Source organism: Palaemon carinicauda, chromosome 17 (genome assembly GCF_036898095.1).
Source record: "Palaemon carinicauda isolate YSFRI2023 chromosome 17, ASM3689809v2, whole genome shotgun sequence".
NCBI lineage: Eukaryota > Metazoa > Arthropoda > Malacostraca > Decapoda > Palaemonidae > Palaemon > Palaemon carinicauda.
In genome coordinates, this window is record NC_090741.1 from 107,031,161 (window position 1) to 107,048,764 (window position 17,604).

General features: G+C 47.0%; 2 protein-coding genes across 2 annotated transcripts in view; one reads left to right on the top strand and one right to left on the bottom strand.

Moving 5' to 3' along the window:
* Window positions 1–3,255, top strand: part of LOC137656893 (putative inorganic phosphate cotransporter) — a 61,819-nt gene extending 58,564 nt beyond the window's left edge. The window contains exon 11 of the mRNA XM_068391275.1: window positions 3,137–3,255. Within this exon, the coding sequence (XP_068247376.1) occupies window positions 3,137–3,153 (17 nt within the window). The 3' untranslated portion in view covers window positions 3,154–3,255. The remainder of the gene's footprint in view (window positions 1–3,136) is intronic.
* Window positions 3,101–17,604, bottom strand: part of Sgf29 (SAGA-associated factor 29) — a 185,254-nt gene continuing 170,750 nt past the window's right edge. Inside the window, exon 9 of the transcript XR_011047042.1 lies at window positions 3,101–3,233. The gene's annotated coding sequence lies outside the window, so the exon portion shown is untranslated. The remainder of the gene's footprint in view (window positions 3,234–17,604) is intronic.

Genomic DNA, 17,604 nt, shown 5'->3' on the forward strand with positions numbered 1-17,604 from the left:
AGAAGACATCTCCCTGATAAAGGACATTTAGAGCTAAAAGATACGCCCTTACTCCTGCCAGGCTGCCTAGCAATGGAGATTTATGAATGAGCCTAGACCAGATGTCCCCCTCATGGATTAAGTCACCATTGAGTGGAGAATGGTCAACACTATCACTGATTGTAAAACGGTTATCACTAACTATAATTAGGAATCAAGCATGGTGATAAGAAGTAAATGTACTCCATACTTCCTAACAAGAAAAGCTTGGCCTTAAATAGTTTCCTCTTATGGATCGTTTAATTTTATTAGATAACTTATTAGCCACTTTTTTCACCAATACTACGAGAATGGTCGATGTCCTTCAGTATCCAGGAGAAAGTCTGGACTCCTGCAATCTCGCTTGACTCCCGAATATAAGACCATGAGATCCAAGGGAGTCAGATGGACTCCACAACTTCTCATGTAGAAGAGAATAGTCCTTGGTACTGGAACTTCTCACAGTAACCCTGAGAAGACCCCCTAAACAAACAGAGAGAGCTGTAGGCAATCCCTCTCAGACTTAGTAACAGTAAATTTGCTTGACAAGTCCCAATAGGAGTCTAACTGATGTCTTCCCTGGGAAGAATTCAGTTAACAGAACAAGGAATATTCAGATAACTAGAACCCTTAATACGCGGGGTTATTCAAGAGTTTTGAGCTTTTTCAAGACTACTTCTCCCGGAAGATGGACTGTTTGACAATTTTGAGGAAAAGGTCGGTGTCCGTCATGGAATTTTATATCCAATTCTGGATCTTGAAGCAGGTCCTCAATTTAGATAGCTAGAACTTTCCTCCTCAGAAGAACACTCGGCACCTTCATTACGGGGGTTTCAAGAGGGCAGACCTGTCTCCATGGAGAACAAAACCCATCCTCCTATTGAGATATGAGAGGGAGGGGCTTGTAATCTCCCAAGATTATCATCACGATACCAGACATGAAGGTTTAAGTCAGGGATATGACCCTTTCATTTTTCTTCGGCAAAGGAAAATAAGTCAACTACTAGGGTTTTATTACCCAGAAGCCCAATTCAGATATAACTATATTTTTGGGGGATACCTTATTCCCATTTTGATATTGAGAAACTAGACTCAGGTAAATTCCAGTTGGACTTTTTCACGATCTTGTCTCTCAAGAAGCCCGTTGTTGAACACCAAGCTTCGATCCCTCGGTCCAGGGATACTATGTATCCCTTTCAATACTGTGTCCACAGATTAGAAGCAAAGTTCTTCATCCTGGCCATGATCACCCTATTGGTCAAGACCTAACATGAAAACTTACTACCCTCATGGGAAGCATCACCGTACCTCACTACCCTCATGGGAAGCATCACCGGACCTCCCCTCAAACACATGACATCAGTGGACCTGTCAGATTTACCATTCTCTGAGTTAGGGACCAAAACTCGGAATCCAGTTAAAAATAGTCTCAGAACTGACACTTTCACAATCTTATCTCGCAAGAGATATCTGATGACCTGAATTATAAGTTACAGTGTCCTGTAAGAGCAGTGTAAGATTTCGGATAAGAACAAAATATCTTGGACCTAATATTTCCAATTTGTTTGCGAGCTCTGGCCGTTCCAAAAGAAAGGTTTTAGAAAAACTATCTCTTTCTGGTTAAGAGAAACTATCATGACAGCCTATACATGCCCAGGGGAAGCGTTACTATGGGGGGGGGGCCTCGAGCACATGATACAGCATATGTGGACTTGCTCCAACCTTAGCGTTCGGCATAACCCACTCTGCAGTACAAGTCCTCAAAGTTGTTGTATGGAAGGGACAAACCACCAATTACGACCATTATCTTAAAGATGGCACTAACAGGCCTTTAGACACCCTATCCATAGGCATTATGGTTGCAGCTCAGCAAATAATCTAACTATCAGCTATCACGTGACACGTAACTGTTCTTATCTCAGGCTTCATTTATTCTTGGCATTATAATGGTATAATGGACACATAGGCAGATGGTAATCTTGATTGGACTTGAAGCCTTCCATTGGTTTTCACTCTAATGCAAGTAAGTATGCCTTGAATTTGATAATGTATTGAAATTTTATTCTTATTATGTTCATATCTCCTAACCTGTGACAAAGAGTTTCTATTCTTAGAATTGAACGAAAGCTGTTGCCTCTTTACGAGCCAGCTATACTGTTCACTTATGGTTCACTTTAATATCTTGCTATTACTTATAAATTGTATTTATCAGAGAGGAGAGGTATACCTCTTACCTCTATGGAGACTTCAACCCCCGGAAAGGAAGTTTATTCTTAGAATCGAACGTATGGTCTTGTCTCTTTCTGAGCCAGCTATACTGTTCACTAATTATTTGCTTTGAACTCTTGCTATTACTTATAGTATAATAACTGTATCTATCAGAGTGGAAGGGTATACAATATCTCTTAACTTCACAGAAATTTCCTCCCTTCTATGGATGACTCCCGTGTAAATGACTTGGAAGTTTGCATTCGCGTAGGAATAAACAACAAATTTAACACAATTTGTATTTTTCCTACCTATACAAACCGGAGTCAGTTAACAAAGATCCCACCTTAACCGCTCCACAAGTCTTTGACCAGGTGAGTCTTATGAGGAGGCGATGTGGGCAAGTCCTCTTGCTGCAGGTGTTACCTAGCAATGAAGAAAAGTGTAATCAAACCAATTTTCTTTGATTGATTGGCCGGTCGTAGAAAACAGGACTAGCAATAAACGACATAAATGATTCAGGTTTGTATAGCCAAGAAAGAGACATATTGTATCCAAATAATTTTCCCTACAAATTTTTTTTTACTATAAGTAAATGTAAAAGTCTTTTTTAATTTATATAATACTTAAATTCTTACATTTCACAAAAACATCGATAGGCAATATAGCCTTTAAATTTCATAAAATCACTGTACAGTATTGAAGTAACAACACACGAGTCATCATAAATAGAAGGAATTTTTTTTTCCGTATTGTTTCAGTATGTTGCATGATCTTTTGCCACTGCTGTAATTTTTCCCACTTACACAAAATTAGACAATATAATACCAATAATTATTTAAGATCAATGAAAATACTTTAATTTTGCTTCTTTCTATTACTATATTACAATTATTTTTCTATCTTACAGAAAAAGAAAGATACTGAAACATTCAGCAACCAACCTGTGGGGGCTGAATCAGGACACTGGAAAATGGTGGATGCAATTCCAAGAGTCAAAGTCTTCTCTGAAATAAAGCATAAAACTCATCAGATACTTTTATTCTTTCAGAACTTTTAAGTACTTTCATATTACTGTACAGTTCTTTTTATAATTTAACATCACAAATATCTAAAGTAATATTACAAATTTGTAAGTAATTTGTATATTTCCTAACGAAACAAACCTATAGCTATTTATAGGGATATTACTTTTGGTGAATTTGAAAGACGAGCCATAAGACTTTTAGCAGGGTTAACCTCCTTCCCCGCTAGTTAGTGGGGGGGGGGGGGGGCAGTTGCTAACCCCGCTCACTCATACACCTGGGCTAAGTAACCACTTTGCTTGGAGGTAGGACTTCAAAGGGGATAGGTGTTGGCAGGCCAATTGTATAAACAGCTACAGGTTTGTATCGTTAAGAAAAATACAAATTACTTTCATATTTGTCATTTGTTCCATCACTAAATACAAACTTGCCTTTTAGGAGGGTGGAAATCTGTGCTTACTGGATTTTTGGCTTTGACCCCAGGTTTTCCCCTTTACGTGCTCTGCGTGTAACTGGTGGAAACCCTACACCTTGCTAAAACCGTGCTACATGGTTCGCAGCCTACGTAAACTGTGCGCTTGTGATACTAGTAATGTGACTGTCTAGGTAAGAGTTCTTCTGAGTTATAACAATATTCAGAGAGTACCATGATATTACCCTATATCCCCCTCGTTAGGGTATGGGGGCACAAGTATTGAAACAATACCAGGTTACACAATGGAAAATGGTTTACCTACAGATAGGTGAGGTCAGCTTTGTAGAGGACCCTGGGTGCTGATTCCCCAAGAGAGGGGAAGATGAAGAAAAGAAAGTGCTTATCATTCTTAAATATTCATCCCAGACTAATCTTGGGTAACCCTTGCCCTCAACTCCCTGCTACTTGTCCACCATGGAGCTTGGGGTGTCTAAACCACTTGCTGTGCAGCCACCACAGGAACAATGGAAAATGTTTCCATGTTCCTGTGGGTTACGTCTTGCAGGTAGTGGGTGGTGAAGGTTGTCTGAAGCTTCCACACACCCACTTGCAATATCTGTGCCACACAGTAGTTCCTTTTGAACGAAAGGAACGTTCCAATGCCCCTGACGTCATAAGCTCTGGGTCGTCGTGTTGGAGGAGGATCAGGATTCTGGGCCAGGTCGATGACCCTGTGAATACAAGCAAAGATGGTGTTCTTCATGATCCTCCTCTTGACTTTCCCCGTGCTGACATAGAGTTCTGACATTCAGGAATGAGCTGCCAATGTTCTTTTGAGGTAATACCTGAAACTCCTTATTGAGAATAGTACCAGTTGATCTGGGTCATCAGTTACATTACAAAAACTCAATCTGGAGGGGACCGAACCTAGGATCCGCTACCCTCTGATTTTAAGCCATGGCAATAAACTCACTGACGAAGCTGAGAATTACCTCTCCCCATCCCCTTAAATGAGCGATGTCAGCCCATGCAGTTCACTAACTCTTTTGGCCAAAGCCAAAGTGAGTAGGAACACCATCTTCAGAGTGAGGTGGCGATCTGTTGCCTGGTGTAATGGTTCGTAGGGGGTCACCCTTCAGAGATTGAAGGAGCCAAACCATGTTCCAAGGAGGAGACAGGTAAGTTCGTAACTTCTTATATGAAGAGAAAGTTCTGAAGAAAAAATATCTACTCCTTTCAGTTTAAAGGCAAAACTCAAGGCTGAGCAGTAACCTTTTACTGCTGAAACAGAGAGAAGCATTTCTTCCCGAAAAAGCACGAGGAACTCTGCTATTGTTGGAATAGTGGCAATGAAGGGAGGGAGATACCCTTTCCACAACACCAACCAAAATAGACAGTCCACTTAGCCTGGTAGACTGAGGCTGAAGATTATTGAAGGTATCCAGCCATACGTTTCACAACTTGTTGCAAGAATTCTCTTTGAGTGAGGAGGTGCTGGATAGTCTCCAGGTGTGAAGTCGAAACAAAGCTACAGGTTTATGAAAAATGTTTCCATAAGGTTGTTCTAGTAGATTGTGTTGTGGAGGAAGTTCTCTTGGAAGCTCTGTTAGGAGCTGCAGAAGGTCTGGGAACCATTCTGTGTGATGCCATAGCAAAGCTATAAGGGTCATCAAAAAATCGTCGGAGGCTATGGTCTTGTTGAGTACTCTTCTCATCAGACAGAACGGGGGAAAGTTGTAAACTTCGATGTTGTCCCATCGTTGTTGGAATGCATCTTACCAGAGAACCTGGGGATCTGGGACTGGTGAGCATTAAAGCAGGAACCTGAAATTCAGGACGTCGCAAACAAGTCCACAGTTGGGGAACCCCACAAAGTTAGGCCTTTGTTGGCTACTAGATGATTCAAAGACTACTCAGAGCTGACTACCTGAGTCACTCAGCTCAGATTGTCCACGAGCACATTCCCTCAGCCCAAACTGAAGCAGGCTGATAGGGACACCGAGTTGTCTTCTGCCCATCCCAGTAACTCTAACTTCTAGATGGGATAGGGGCTGCGAAAAGGTACCACCTTGTTTGTTTATGTAAGCCACTACTGTGGTGTTGTGGCTCATCAACACCACAGAGTGACCTGCCAGGAACTGCTGGAACTACTGGAGGGCTAGGAAGACTGAGCTCATCTCAAAAAGATTTATGTGCTGGTACCCTTTGGACTCTGACCATAGGCCCAATCTTTCTTTTGAGATGCATCCGAAAAGAACATCAATTCTGGGGGAAGAACGAGAAGGTCGACACCCTTGCGGAGGTTCTCATCTATTACCCACTATCTGAGGACCGTCTGCTCTTCTAGTCCTATGGGAACTAGAATGTCCAGAGAATCGCAGGACTGATTCCACCTGGACTTCAGCTGCCATTGGAGAGATCGGATCATTGGGTGGCTGTTAGGAAGTAGATGGACCAAGTATGATAGGTGACCTAGGAGACACAACCATCGCTGGACTGGGAGTTCTCATCTGAGGAATGGTCTTGCTACCTTCCTCAGCCTCACTACCCTGTTGTCTGATGGGAAGACTATGCTGATCGATGTCAATGATCCTACCTAGGTATACCAGTCATTGAAAAGGAAGCAGTGATGACTTCTCGAGATTTACCATGATCCCCAGATCATGGCAACTATAGACGTTTCACTTGGTGCTGGAGAAGGGTTGCCACCGAGTCTGCTAGAATCAGCCAGTCATCCAGATATCTCAGGAGACGGATGCCAATTCTGTGAGTCCAGGATGATACTAATGCAAAAACTCTCATGAAGACTTTAGGTGCTGTGGAAAGACTGAAGCACAGCACCTTGAACTGGCATTTCTTGTTGTTGAGTATGATCCTTAGATACTTCCTTGAGGACAGATGGATTGGGATCTAGAAGTATGCGTCCTTGAGATCTAGCATACACATGAAGTCCTGTGGTCTTACTGCTTGTCTGACCATGTCTTCCATATCCATGCTGGATGGAGATTGCTTGACAAACTGATTCAGAACTGAGAAGTCAATAGCTAGACTCTAGCCCCCAGACTCCTTTTTCACAAGAAAGAGTCGACTGAAGAGGCCTGGGGAGTCATCGAGGACCTGCTGGAGAGCGCCCTTCAATACGGTCTGGTTTTCAGCAGATCCCTTCCCATAAAATCTTGATGGAACTGGAACCCAGGTCAGTGGAGGGAGAGATTGAATGAATGGGAAGCGATACCCTGAATGAATTACAGAGACTTTTCAGGTTTCGGCCCAGAGCAGCAGGTAAATCTGCCGGCTGCACTGCAGGCATCCCCCTACTGATGGACAAGTGGTAGGATTGCCCATTCTACCAGTGCAGCTCCGCCACCCCCTCTAGTACTCTTACCTCCACGGGAGGACTTGGAGCCCTTCTGTTCTATGTCTGGAAACGGCTTCTTTGTCACATGATTCGTTGTTCCCATTTTAGCTGCTGTCCTATTCGTTGCCAGTTTCAGCGGCTGCTGTTGTTGAAGAGGCCTATAAGGACGGGGTGTCAGAGCCCTACGTAGGAGGGAGTTGTAGTTGGACTCCCTCCATCCGCTCGACATCTTCCAGCCTGAGCAGAGTGGAACCGTCCAGAGTCGAGTTCCTCAGTCGCGTTACCTTGGTCTGTGGGATGAAATCTTTCTATTACCGAGTCCCTTCGCCGAAAGATTGTATTAGCCCGCAAGTTCAAAATTTGGTGTGAAAGGAACTCAATGGTTCAAGTTCCTGACAAAACAAAAGTCTCCATCGACTTCCTCATGGTCTTCTTGGACCAATCCTCGGTCTTTATGAGGTGCCCCACCGATCCCAACCAGAGATCTAGCCACGAAGTAGCCTGCATGGCGTATTTCACAACTTTCTCTCGATTAAAGATTTCTGAAGCCGAGAATAAGACCAAAAGTCCTGAGAGTTTCTCGAAGGAGACCCCTCTGGTAAGAGCCCCTAAGGAGTGGTCGAGAGTCAAGGCCAGAAGGGGCTAGGTAGAACTTCATAATACCTCCTCTGCTGCAAAAAGGGAGGCAGAAGCTTAGAGGAGGAGCACAATAAAAGAGAGCCTGCAATCAGGGAGAATGCCTTCCAACGGGCACTCATCGGACCCTTAGACCAGGGCAACTCTGTACTGGTCTTGGAGTCTTGGGGGGCCTCTGGGGTCCATTGACATGGTCTAAGACTGTGTCTTTGCCCTCTTGAGTGGGCCACCATTGGTCAGACTTGTTGATGGCCTCATGTAGGCCAAGACCTGCCAGAAGGTGTGCTTGGACTCCTTCTGCTCTAACTATGATAGCTTAGGAATAGCAGCTTTTGGGAATATTCATTATCATAGTCGTAGTCATCCACCCACGAGATCTCCTCTCAGGGTGGGTCGTAGTTGTCCCTTGGAGAGTGGGCGTTGCTTGCTGATGACCCTGCAGGGATTGGCAAGGATCATTTAGGCTTCTCTTTGGGAGGCCTTGATTTTCTACCTTCGACTCCTTATGGGATGGCAAGTATTCCTCCAGGTGTGAAGGTCTGTCCCTCCCTTGCTGAGGGAACAACGTTCACATGGGAAGGCTTGGACACTGGTCATTGTTCCAGGGGAACCACCTCGATGGGGGGAAAGACGAAATGATCCTGACAGAGACTCCTCTCTGGGAGAAGGAGAATCTTGGCTCAGGAGGCGATCGAGGTTACCTACCCACAGAGGAGTGGGGACAACGATGCTCAATCTTCGCTTAGATGTCTCCGAACATGTATCAGTTTGATCTCAAAAGAGTCCTGGAGACATCCAGCGCCTAACTCAGTTGCTCTACGCTTCCTCTTAAGAGAAGAGATGGATGTCCTTGAGGGAAGCTGAAGGGCTGAGACTAAAGACTTACGTCTAGGGTCAGCCTTCGGGGAAGCTGACCTCTCCAGAGAAATCCTGGGGATGCTAGTGGACTGATGTGGGGAAAACCTCCGTAAATGGCCGGCGCACTTCCCTGACTAGGGCATTAAATCAAGGTTCCTTGCCAACAGCGGCACTGGCCAACAGATCCCCTGGGAGGATCGGTGCTGGAGGTATTGACTGCCTGAAAGGAAGGATTAGAATCCCTACCTGATCCAACTGGCAAATACAGGTGAGTGGTGTCTAGAGATGGATAGCTGCAACCTCAATGGTGCCTGCGTGAGAAGGACTGGAACTGTACATCCTACCTGTTTAGGGTCCTTGTACAAAGATTCCTCTTGAAGGAGAGGAGATTGTCAGGAGTCGTCTTTATGGCGCGATGTCTTAAACACCTGTGCTGGTTAGTGGCGATCATGATCTGACCTGTAAGGGATGGAAGGTTACTTACGGTCTTGCTTTGGAGAAGGGCGATCAATGCCTGGGGATTGGCGCTTGCGTGCCGGAGACTGAGAAGGCGTTCCCCTATGAGGAGCTGACGAATGGCGAGTTGGCAAGGGCTGATGTCCTGAAGAACGGCACGGAGCTCGAAGAGGAGAGTGTCGAGAGGTCTGCTTTCAGTATGAAGATCGCCCGTAGCCTGGTGAATGACGAACAGCTGGGAAACGCCTAGGGGCTGGGAAACTACAAGCAGCTGGCAAATGCCAAGCAGCTGGTGAGCAACGAACAGCTGGCAAATGACAGGCAGCTGGTGAACAACGAGAGGCTGCCGAACGCCAAGAAGCTGGCGAACAATGAGCAGTTGGCGAAAGACGAGAAACTGTCAAACATCTAGTTGCTGGCAACCAGCGAATTGTTGGCGAATGATGAGCTGCTCTTGAATGACAAGCAGCTGGCAAACAGCGAGGCATTGGAGAACAGCAGGCAGCTGGAGAACAACAGACAGCAGGCGTACGGCGAGCCCCTGGCAAGTGATGCATAGCTGAAGAACTGTAAATAATTGGCAAACAGCAGACTGCTTGTGAGTGATGAGCAGTCGGAGAATGACGAGAGCCTGGAAAAAACAATGGCAGCTGATGAACCATGAACAGCTGGCAAGTTTCAAGTAGTCAGAGTGTGACGATGGACAGACGAACGGCGGTGAACGATGAGTCTTGGGGGGGGAGGGAAGTCCCATGAAACAGGCAAGGTTCAAGAACTAGAGGGCTGTTAGCGAGTCTGATGCTGGTCTAAAAGATGAGGTGGAGAGTGACAGTCTCTGAAAGAGGTCTGCGTTTGAGGTGACGAGTGACGAGGAGCTGGCGAAGTGACGAGATTCCAAGGGAGAACACCTAACGGGTGGAGGGGATCACATCACCTGGCAGGTGGAGAAAGACAACACCTGAAGAGTCGAGGAGGACCACAAACTCTGGGAGCTCGTTGGTGATGGCTTACATCTCCCGAAACCTAGAGAAGCATTCTTCCAGAAAATGTATAAGGAACTCCGCTATGGTTAGAACAACAGCATCGAGGGAAGAGATACCTTTTCCACAATGCCAACCACAAAACACTGCTCACTTAGTTTGGTAGGCTGACGCTGTTGAGCGTCTGTGTCCAGCCATCCTTTCTGCAACTTGTTGCGAAAAGCCTCTCTGTGAGAGGAGGTGCTGGACTGTCTCCAAGCGGGAAGTCAAAGCCGAAGCGAAGCTATGGTTCTGTGGAAGATGTTGCAATATGGTTATTTGAGTAAATCAGATCTTGGAGGGAGTTCCCTCATGGTCTCCGTGAGAAGTTGCTGAAAGTTCAGAAACCATTCTACATGATACCACAGCAGAACTATAAGTGTCAATAGTAAGTTCTTACTAATACTTGGCTGAGGACATTCCTCATCAGACAAAATGGGGGGAATGCATACATGTCCATATTCTCCCATTGATGTTGGATGCATCTTGCCAAAGAACCTGGATGTCCGGGACTGGAGAGCAATATAACAGGAGCCTGAAGTTCAGGCTGTTGTGAACAGATACACAGTTGGGGAACATCACAAAGTTAGAACTTTGTTGGCTACTAGATGATTCAAAGACCACTCGAAGCCCACTATCTGAGTCGCTCTGCTCGGACTGTCCGTTAGCACATTCTGCTGAAGCAAGCCAGTAGGGACACCAAGTTGTCTTCTGCCCATCTGAGTAACTCTACTGCTAGATGGCACAGAGGCTGCAAAAAGGTACCACCTTGTTTGTTTAGGTAAGCAACTACTGTGGTATTGTTGCTCATCAACACCACAGAGTGCCCCGCCAGAAACTGGTGGAACTGTTTGAGGGCGAGGAAGGCTGCCCTCATTTCCAAGAGGTTTATATGCTGATACCTTTCGGATTCAGACCACTGGCTGAAGGTGATGTTGTATAGCATGTGGGCCCCCAACCCTTCTTTTGTTGCATTTGAAAAGAGCATCAATTCCTGGGGGTGAACGAGAAGATCGACCACTTTGCAAAGGTTTAGGTCTGACAGCCACCATCTGAGGCCCGTCCTTTCCTCTTGTCCTATGCGGAGTAGAGCTTCCCTGGAATCGGTAGTTTGATTACATTGGGATTTCAGCCACCACTGGAAAGATCTCATCCTGAGGCAGCTGTTGGGAAATAAACGAACCAAAGAAGAGAGGAGACCAAGCAGACGTACCCAGCTCTGCGCTGTGAGCTCTTCTCTCCTGAAGAAGGGCCGTGCTACCTTCCTCAGCCTCCGAATTCTTTCGTCTGATGGATGTGCTTTGTGCCTTATGGTGTCCAATAGTATGTCTAGATATAACAGCTTTTGAGATGGGAACATATGAGACTTCTCGAGGTTTACCATGATCTCCAGATCCTGGCAAAACCTTAGAAGGTCATCTCGGTGGCGGAGAATGACCGCCTTCAAGTCTGCCAAAATCAGCTAATTATCCAGATATTTTAGGAGACGGATGCCAAGTCTGTGAGCACATGCTGACACAAGGGCGAATACCCACGCGAAAGCCTGAGGTGCTGTGGAAAGACCAAAACAAAGCACCTTGAACTGGTATAGCTTTTGATCTAGGGAAAATCTTACATACTTCCTGGAAGACGGATTGATTGGAATCTGGACGTCTGTGTCCTTCAGATCTAGAGTGCACATGAAGTCTTGTGGTCTGATAGCAAACTCGGTTCAGGACGGTCAGTCCTGAACCGAGTTTCTGGACAAACTTGTTCAGGGGAGAGAGATCGATGACTGGTCTCCAGTCTCCAGATACCTTTACTACAAGAAAGAATCGACTGTAAAAGCCCACGGACCCGTTGCAGATCTCTTGGAGAGCACCCTTCTCCAACATGGTCTGGAATTTGCCCCGAAGGGCTGATTTCTTTGTGGATCCCTTTGAGACGCACTCAAATTAGTGGAGGGAGAGATAGTGGATCACCTCGACCGTCCAGGGTTCGGTCCTGTGGTGAAGCCACCTCTAACATCGGCTGTTCAGGCACCCTTCCACAAGTGGACATAAGGGAGGATTGCCTGTTCTAGTGGGTTTGGCCTCGGCCAGACCCTCGCTTGCCTCGAAAGGGCTTGTTGGATACCTTCTGACATTGCTGTCTAGGGTCTTTAGCCTTTTTCATCGGCAGTCTTGGAGATGGATTCCTTTGGGGCTGAGGATGGTGAGGTCTTGAAGTCAAGGCCTTGTGAATGATAGTCTGTATGGGACTTCCTCCACTTCTCAGCCACCCGCTCGAGGTCCTCAGGATTAAACAATGAACTCCCCTCAAAGGGGACGTTCCTGAACCTTGCTACCTCAGCCTGAGGGAATTGTCTATGGAACTTTGCTATTACTGCATCCCGACTCATCAAGATGGTGTTGGCCCAAAGGTTCACCACTTGCTGAGACAGGAACTCGATGGCCCGAGTGCCTGATAATAGGAAAGTCTCCATAGACTTCCTTGTGGACTGTTTAGACCAGTCCTGGGCCTGCACCAGTTGTCCAATAGAGCCTAACCAGAAGTCAAGCTACAAGGTAGCCTGCATGGCATACCTTGCGATCTTCTGATTCAGGATCTCGGAGGGTGAGAACGAGACAGGCTGTCCCTTTAACTTCACAAAGGGCATGATCTTAAAAAGTGCCTCTATAGAATGGTCTAGAGGCAAATAGTAGTGGCTCGTTGAGAATTTCGTAGTACCTCCGCTACATTGGAAAAGCGGCCGGAAAAGGTTGGAGGAGTTAGTGCAAAGGGAGGATGACCGAGCTGCCTGAGAAATAGCCTTCTGCTTAGCATTCTTCAACGCCTTTGACCCGGGCAAAGCTGCACTGGCCTTCAAAGGTTTTAGAGTGCCATAAAACTGGTCTAAGACCACATCCTTACCTCCAAGAGGGGCGGCCAATGAATCTGGCAGCACACTGATGGTTCGGATGCAGGATAACTCCTACCAAAAGGCATGTTTCATATCCTTTCGCTAAGCCTCTGTCATTTTAGGGCTAGAGGCAGCTGGCAAAATGTCATCTTCATAGTTATTTTGCTCATCCACTCCCGAGCTCTCATCCATATGATCCTGGAGTGGGTCAAGGTTGTCATCGAGATCGATGGAAGACTGGACAATTCCCAAGGACGTACATGCTACCTCAGCCTGAGGGAGTTGTCTATGGAACTTTGCTATTACTGCATTCCATCTCTGGTGTTGGCCCAAAGGTTCACCACTTGATGAGACAGGAATTCGATGACCCGAGTGCCTGATAATAGGAAAGTCTCCATAGACTTCCAAGTAGACTGTTTGGACCAGTCCTGGGCCTGCACCAGTTGTCCAATAGATCCTAACCAGAGTCAAGCTACGAGGTAGCCTGCATGGCATACCTCGCGACCTTCTCATTTGGGATCTCGGAGGCCAAGAACGAGACAGGTAGCCCCCTTAACTTCACAAAGGGCATGCCCTTCAAGAGTGTCTCTATAGAATGGACTAGAGGCAAATAGCAGTGGCTCGTTGAGGATTTCATAGTACCTCCGCTACATTGGAAAAAGCAGCAGGAGGAGTTTGGAGGAGGAGTTAGTGCGAAAGGAGGAAGACGACCTAGCCACCTGAGAAACAGTTTTCTGCTTGGCACTCTTATAAGCCTTCGACCAGGGCAAAGCTGTGCTGGCCTTCAAGGGTCTTCAAGTGCCATAAAACTAGTCTAAGATCGTATCCTTATATTCAATAGGGGCTGCCGATGGACCTGGCAGCCCATTGATGGTTCAGATGCAGGCTAACACCTGCCAGAAGGCGTATTCCGTATCCTTTCGCTGCGCCTCCATCATTTTAGGGCAAGCAGAAGCTGGCAAAATGTCGTCCTTATAATTATTTTGCTCATCCACTTCTAAGCTCTCATCCATAGGAGTCAGATGTGGGTCAAGGTTGTCATTGAGATCAACAGAGGACTGGACAATTCCTGAGAATGGACTTGGTTCTCTCTTTGGCTGCCTGTGCAGTGGCAGGTATTCCTTAGTCAGTGTAGGCATTGTGGTTTCCACTGACCTGCGGGGGAGATGGAACTCCGCAAGGCAAGGAACTGCGTTACATCAGGATGGGTGAGGAATCTTCCTTGGTACTATCTCGGCTGGGGTTAAACGGAACGAGTCTGTATGTGAAATTGTCCAGTCCCCTTTAGAAGGAGAAGGTCTGATCCTCTTCCTCTTCCTTTTGGGCCTTGCCTGTAGGGGACTCTCCTGTGGTTCTTGAGGCCTCTCTTCCCTGGCTCTCTTGCGAGGATGGATGTTCTCCTCCTTGCTTAAAGGCTCTGCCGGAGCGGAGTCCTTAGAGGTTCCCCTGGGATCAGTAGGGGGAGAAAGGCATGGGATGAGATGAGGCAACCAGGGAGTCCTAGAAGTGCTGCCTAAGGACTGGGAGTGGGGAATGACCCCGTCACAGCTTGCCACATTAAATTAAATAGTGCTTTAAGCCATAGGTGGTTCGCAGGCTCTCTATGTGCTGGGAGGAGGGTCCTTAAGGCAGCAAGAATCCCTAGGCTTTGGTACCTCAACAGGTACCTTAGCCTTCTTACCTGGGGTAAGATCGGCACAGGCCTTCCATCGGGAGAGGCATTGGGCATTGTGGGGGGGGGAGGACAGGTGCTTCAGGGTAGGTGTAGGCCCACGAGGCTGGAGGGACTGATGGCAGTCTCTCCTAGTGGGAGGTTTCCAAGAAGGACAACCTCCTGCAGCCAGAAAAGGTGATGGAACTTCGTCCGAGGACGAGGGTACTTCTGGAGCGGGATGAGATGGTTCTTGTGAATATGGAAAATTGTGAGACCTATCTCTTTGTGATGCTAGAGAAGCTCTGTCACGTAAATGTCACGACACGAGAAGCTCTGTCACGTGACGCTGCCACATCACTAGATATTGCTTTGCCGCGAGACGCTGCCATGCCACGCGATGCTGCTGTCATGAGACGTTACTACGTCATGCGACTCTGGTCTTCCATGCGATGAGGCAAGAGACCAAGCAAGAAGGGGAAACCCATGGAGAAGAGCTAATTTGGATCATGAATCCAATTCATGCAACCCCGAGGGAAAGTCATGACAAGAACCCAGAGGAGTCATGACAAGAACCCAGAGGAACACCGTCATTGATTCCTAATGGGATATGGTATCCCTCAGGAATCATGCCGTGAGAAACCATAAGGTTCACGTGATAAGGACAGACTCGTCATAACTAGTGTCACGAGGACCAAAAAGTTCCTCGTAAAGTTGGTTACGAGAGCCAGAAGGTTCTGCTTAACCAGTGTCGCGAGATCCCGAAGGTTTCACGCACCGGGGGACTGAGGTCTCCTCATTACGAGAGCCCGAAAGCTCAATGTAACGTCCGGTTCGAGAGCACGGGGGATCAACCAAAACAGGGTTGCGCAATCCGGAGGGATCAATGCAACAGGAAACTGAGGTTTCCCTGCTATGAGAGCCCAAGGGTCCTACATAGCAGGAGGCACGAAAGCCTGAAAGCTCAGCGTAACCTGGGTTGTGAGATCCTGAGGGAGCTGCGCAATGGGAGACTGAAACCTCCCTGTCACATGAAACCTGACCCTTAGCGTGACTGTGGTAACGAATGCCAACTGGTACAACGTTACCAACGTTGCGAGAGTCTGAAAGCTCAGCGCAACTGGAACCCGGGGGTTCTGTGCCGCGAGTCTCAGTGTCATGAGAGCTGGAAGGCTCAACATGATGGGCCCTGAAGGTCCCAGGTTGTGAGTGCTCACATACTCTTGGCAACAGGAGTCCGAAGGCTCCTGACTACGCAGAACTAAAGCGTGTTGATCACAAGACCCCGAGGGGTCAACATGACCAGAACCCTGAGGTTCAAAAGGGCGTCTTCTTGCAGCTCTTCAAGGAGAGCGCCCAGGTTGGAAAGGGGTGACAAACGCCTCCACTCGATGGACCGCTAGAGAGGAATGATCGGCGGGCTCCTCACAAGAGGGAGTCTGCTCAAAAGCTGCCTCCCGCATGGGAGGAGGCTTGTCCATCCGAGGGTGGATTACGGGCTTCTACCTCCGCCCCTGGAGGAGAAGCAAGAGAAACGTGAGAATCTCTGAGCCGCCATTGCAATTTGACGGCTCTCTCTCAGGGATGAGAGATGTGTTCCCCCCGCAGGGGAAACGCTAGGAGTGTGCGGTGCCACCGCAGCTGGTGGATCGGCAACACTCTCAGAGTCAGTTACCGGAGACCAAAATTCTGACTGACGGGCTGCAGCACCTGCGCCCTCAGAAAGAGGAGGAACCTGTGGAGTAGGTCAAAGAGAACCTCCTTCGAGGGGAGGCCTCCAACGTTAAGTGATGGCCAAAAAGAAAGTAAATCAGTGATAACAGAGGCGCCCCTGCGGGAAGAGGCAGGGACGACTCACAAAGGAAGTCGACACCATTCCCCGCGCCGCAAAATTTACCTGGAGTAACCAGAGCTGCGTTGCTATTTGGCAGTTCTTTGGATAGAACCAGTGGAGGAGCAGCTTCGGGAGGAGATTGGGGGAAAGAAGTAGAAGACCAGTGTTTCTTTGACTTTGAGGAGGACCCAGAAGGTGAAGAATCACGCTTGGACTTTTTCTTCTGTCACCCGAACTTCTCCTACTAGGAGGTAGACCCCTCCCTACACTCCATCCAGGTGTCGTCTCTCGAACTCCAGTGGCCCCGACAGGTCGGACACAGCAGGTGAGGGTCCGTCTCAATGCCGGACATGAAGGTACCACAAGAGCGGCCTTCGGGACCTGGACAAGTACGCTTGGGACTAAGTCAATCACATGCACACACAAACTGAAAATAAAAATAAAAAGCAAATTATCAAAGCCAGCGTAAATCAGCAGACCGCGGGGAGTATGACAGTCTCTACTGAGCCAAGAAAGCAAAGTGGTTACTCAACCTAGGTGTGTGAGTGAGAGGGGTAGCCAACTACCCTTACCCCTCACAAAATTACCATGGCTAGTTCAGCTTTGCTGAAAACAATGTACTCAATCTAAATAGTGAAAATTTTGTATTTGCGCTGGAACAAAGTGTGTTTTGGAATGGAAGGAAGGATATATTGGCCTTCAGTGAGACTAAAGATAAAAGGAGAGAGTGAAGTGATGTTTGGTGAACTGACAGGGAGAGTGTCTAAGATTGAAAGGGGAAGAGCGAGAGAGGGTGTGGCTTTATAGTTTAGTGAATGGATGTTAAGTAGTAGAATGGAAGGGGGGTGTCATCTGGGTTAATGTGTGCAATGGTTAGGTTGGTTAGGGAATGTTGGGCTTTTGTTAATATGGGACTGGTTGTGAGAAAAGTGAAGAAGATTGGAATGGATTCTGAAATGAGGGATTATTTAATATATGTTTTATGTTGTCAATGGTGCCAGTGGACTGGGTGTGAGCATGGATTGTTCCACTATACAAAGATAAAGTAGATGTGCACGAGTGTTGTAATTCTAGGGGTATTAGTTTGTCGAGTGTGGTTAGAAAGTGCATGATAGAAAGTCAATTAATAGGATTAAGGAAAAAATGGAGGATGCAATCTTAGAGGTGCAGGGTGGCTTTAGAAGAGGTAGAGGAAGTATGGATCAGATTTTTTTTAGTTAAGCAGATATGCCAGAAATATTTAGC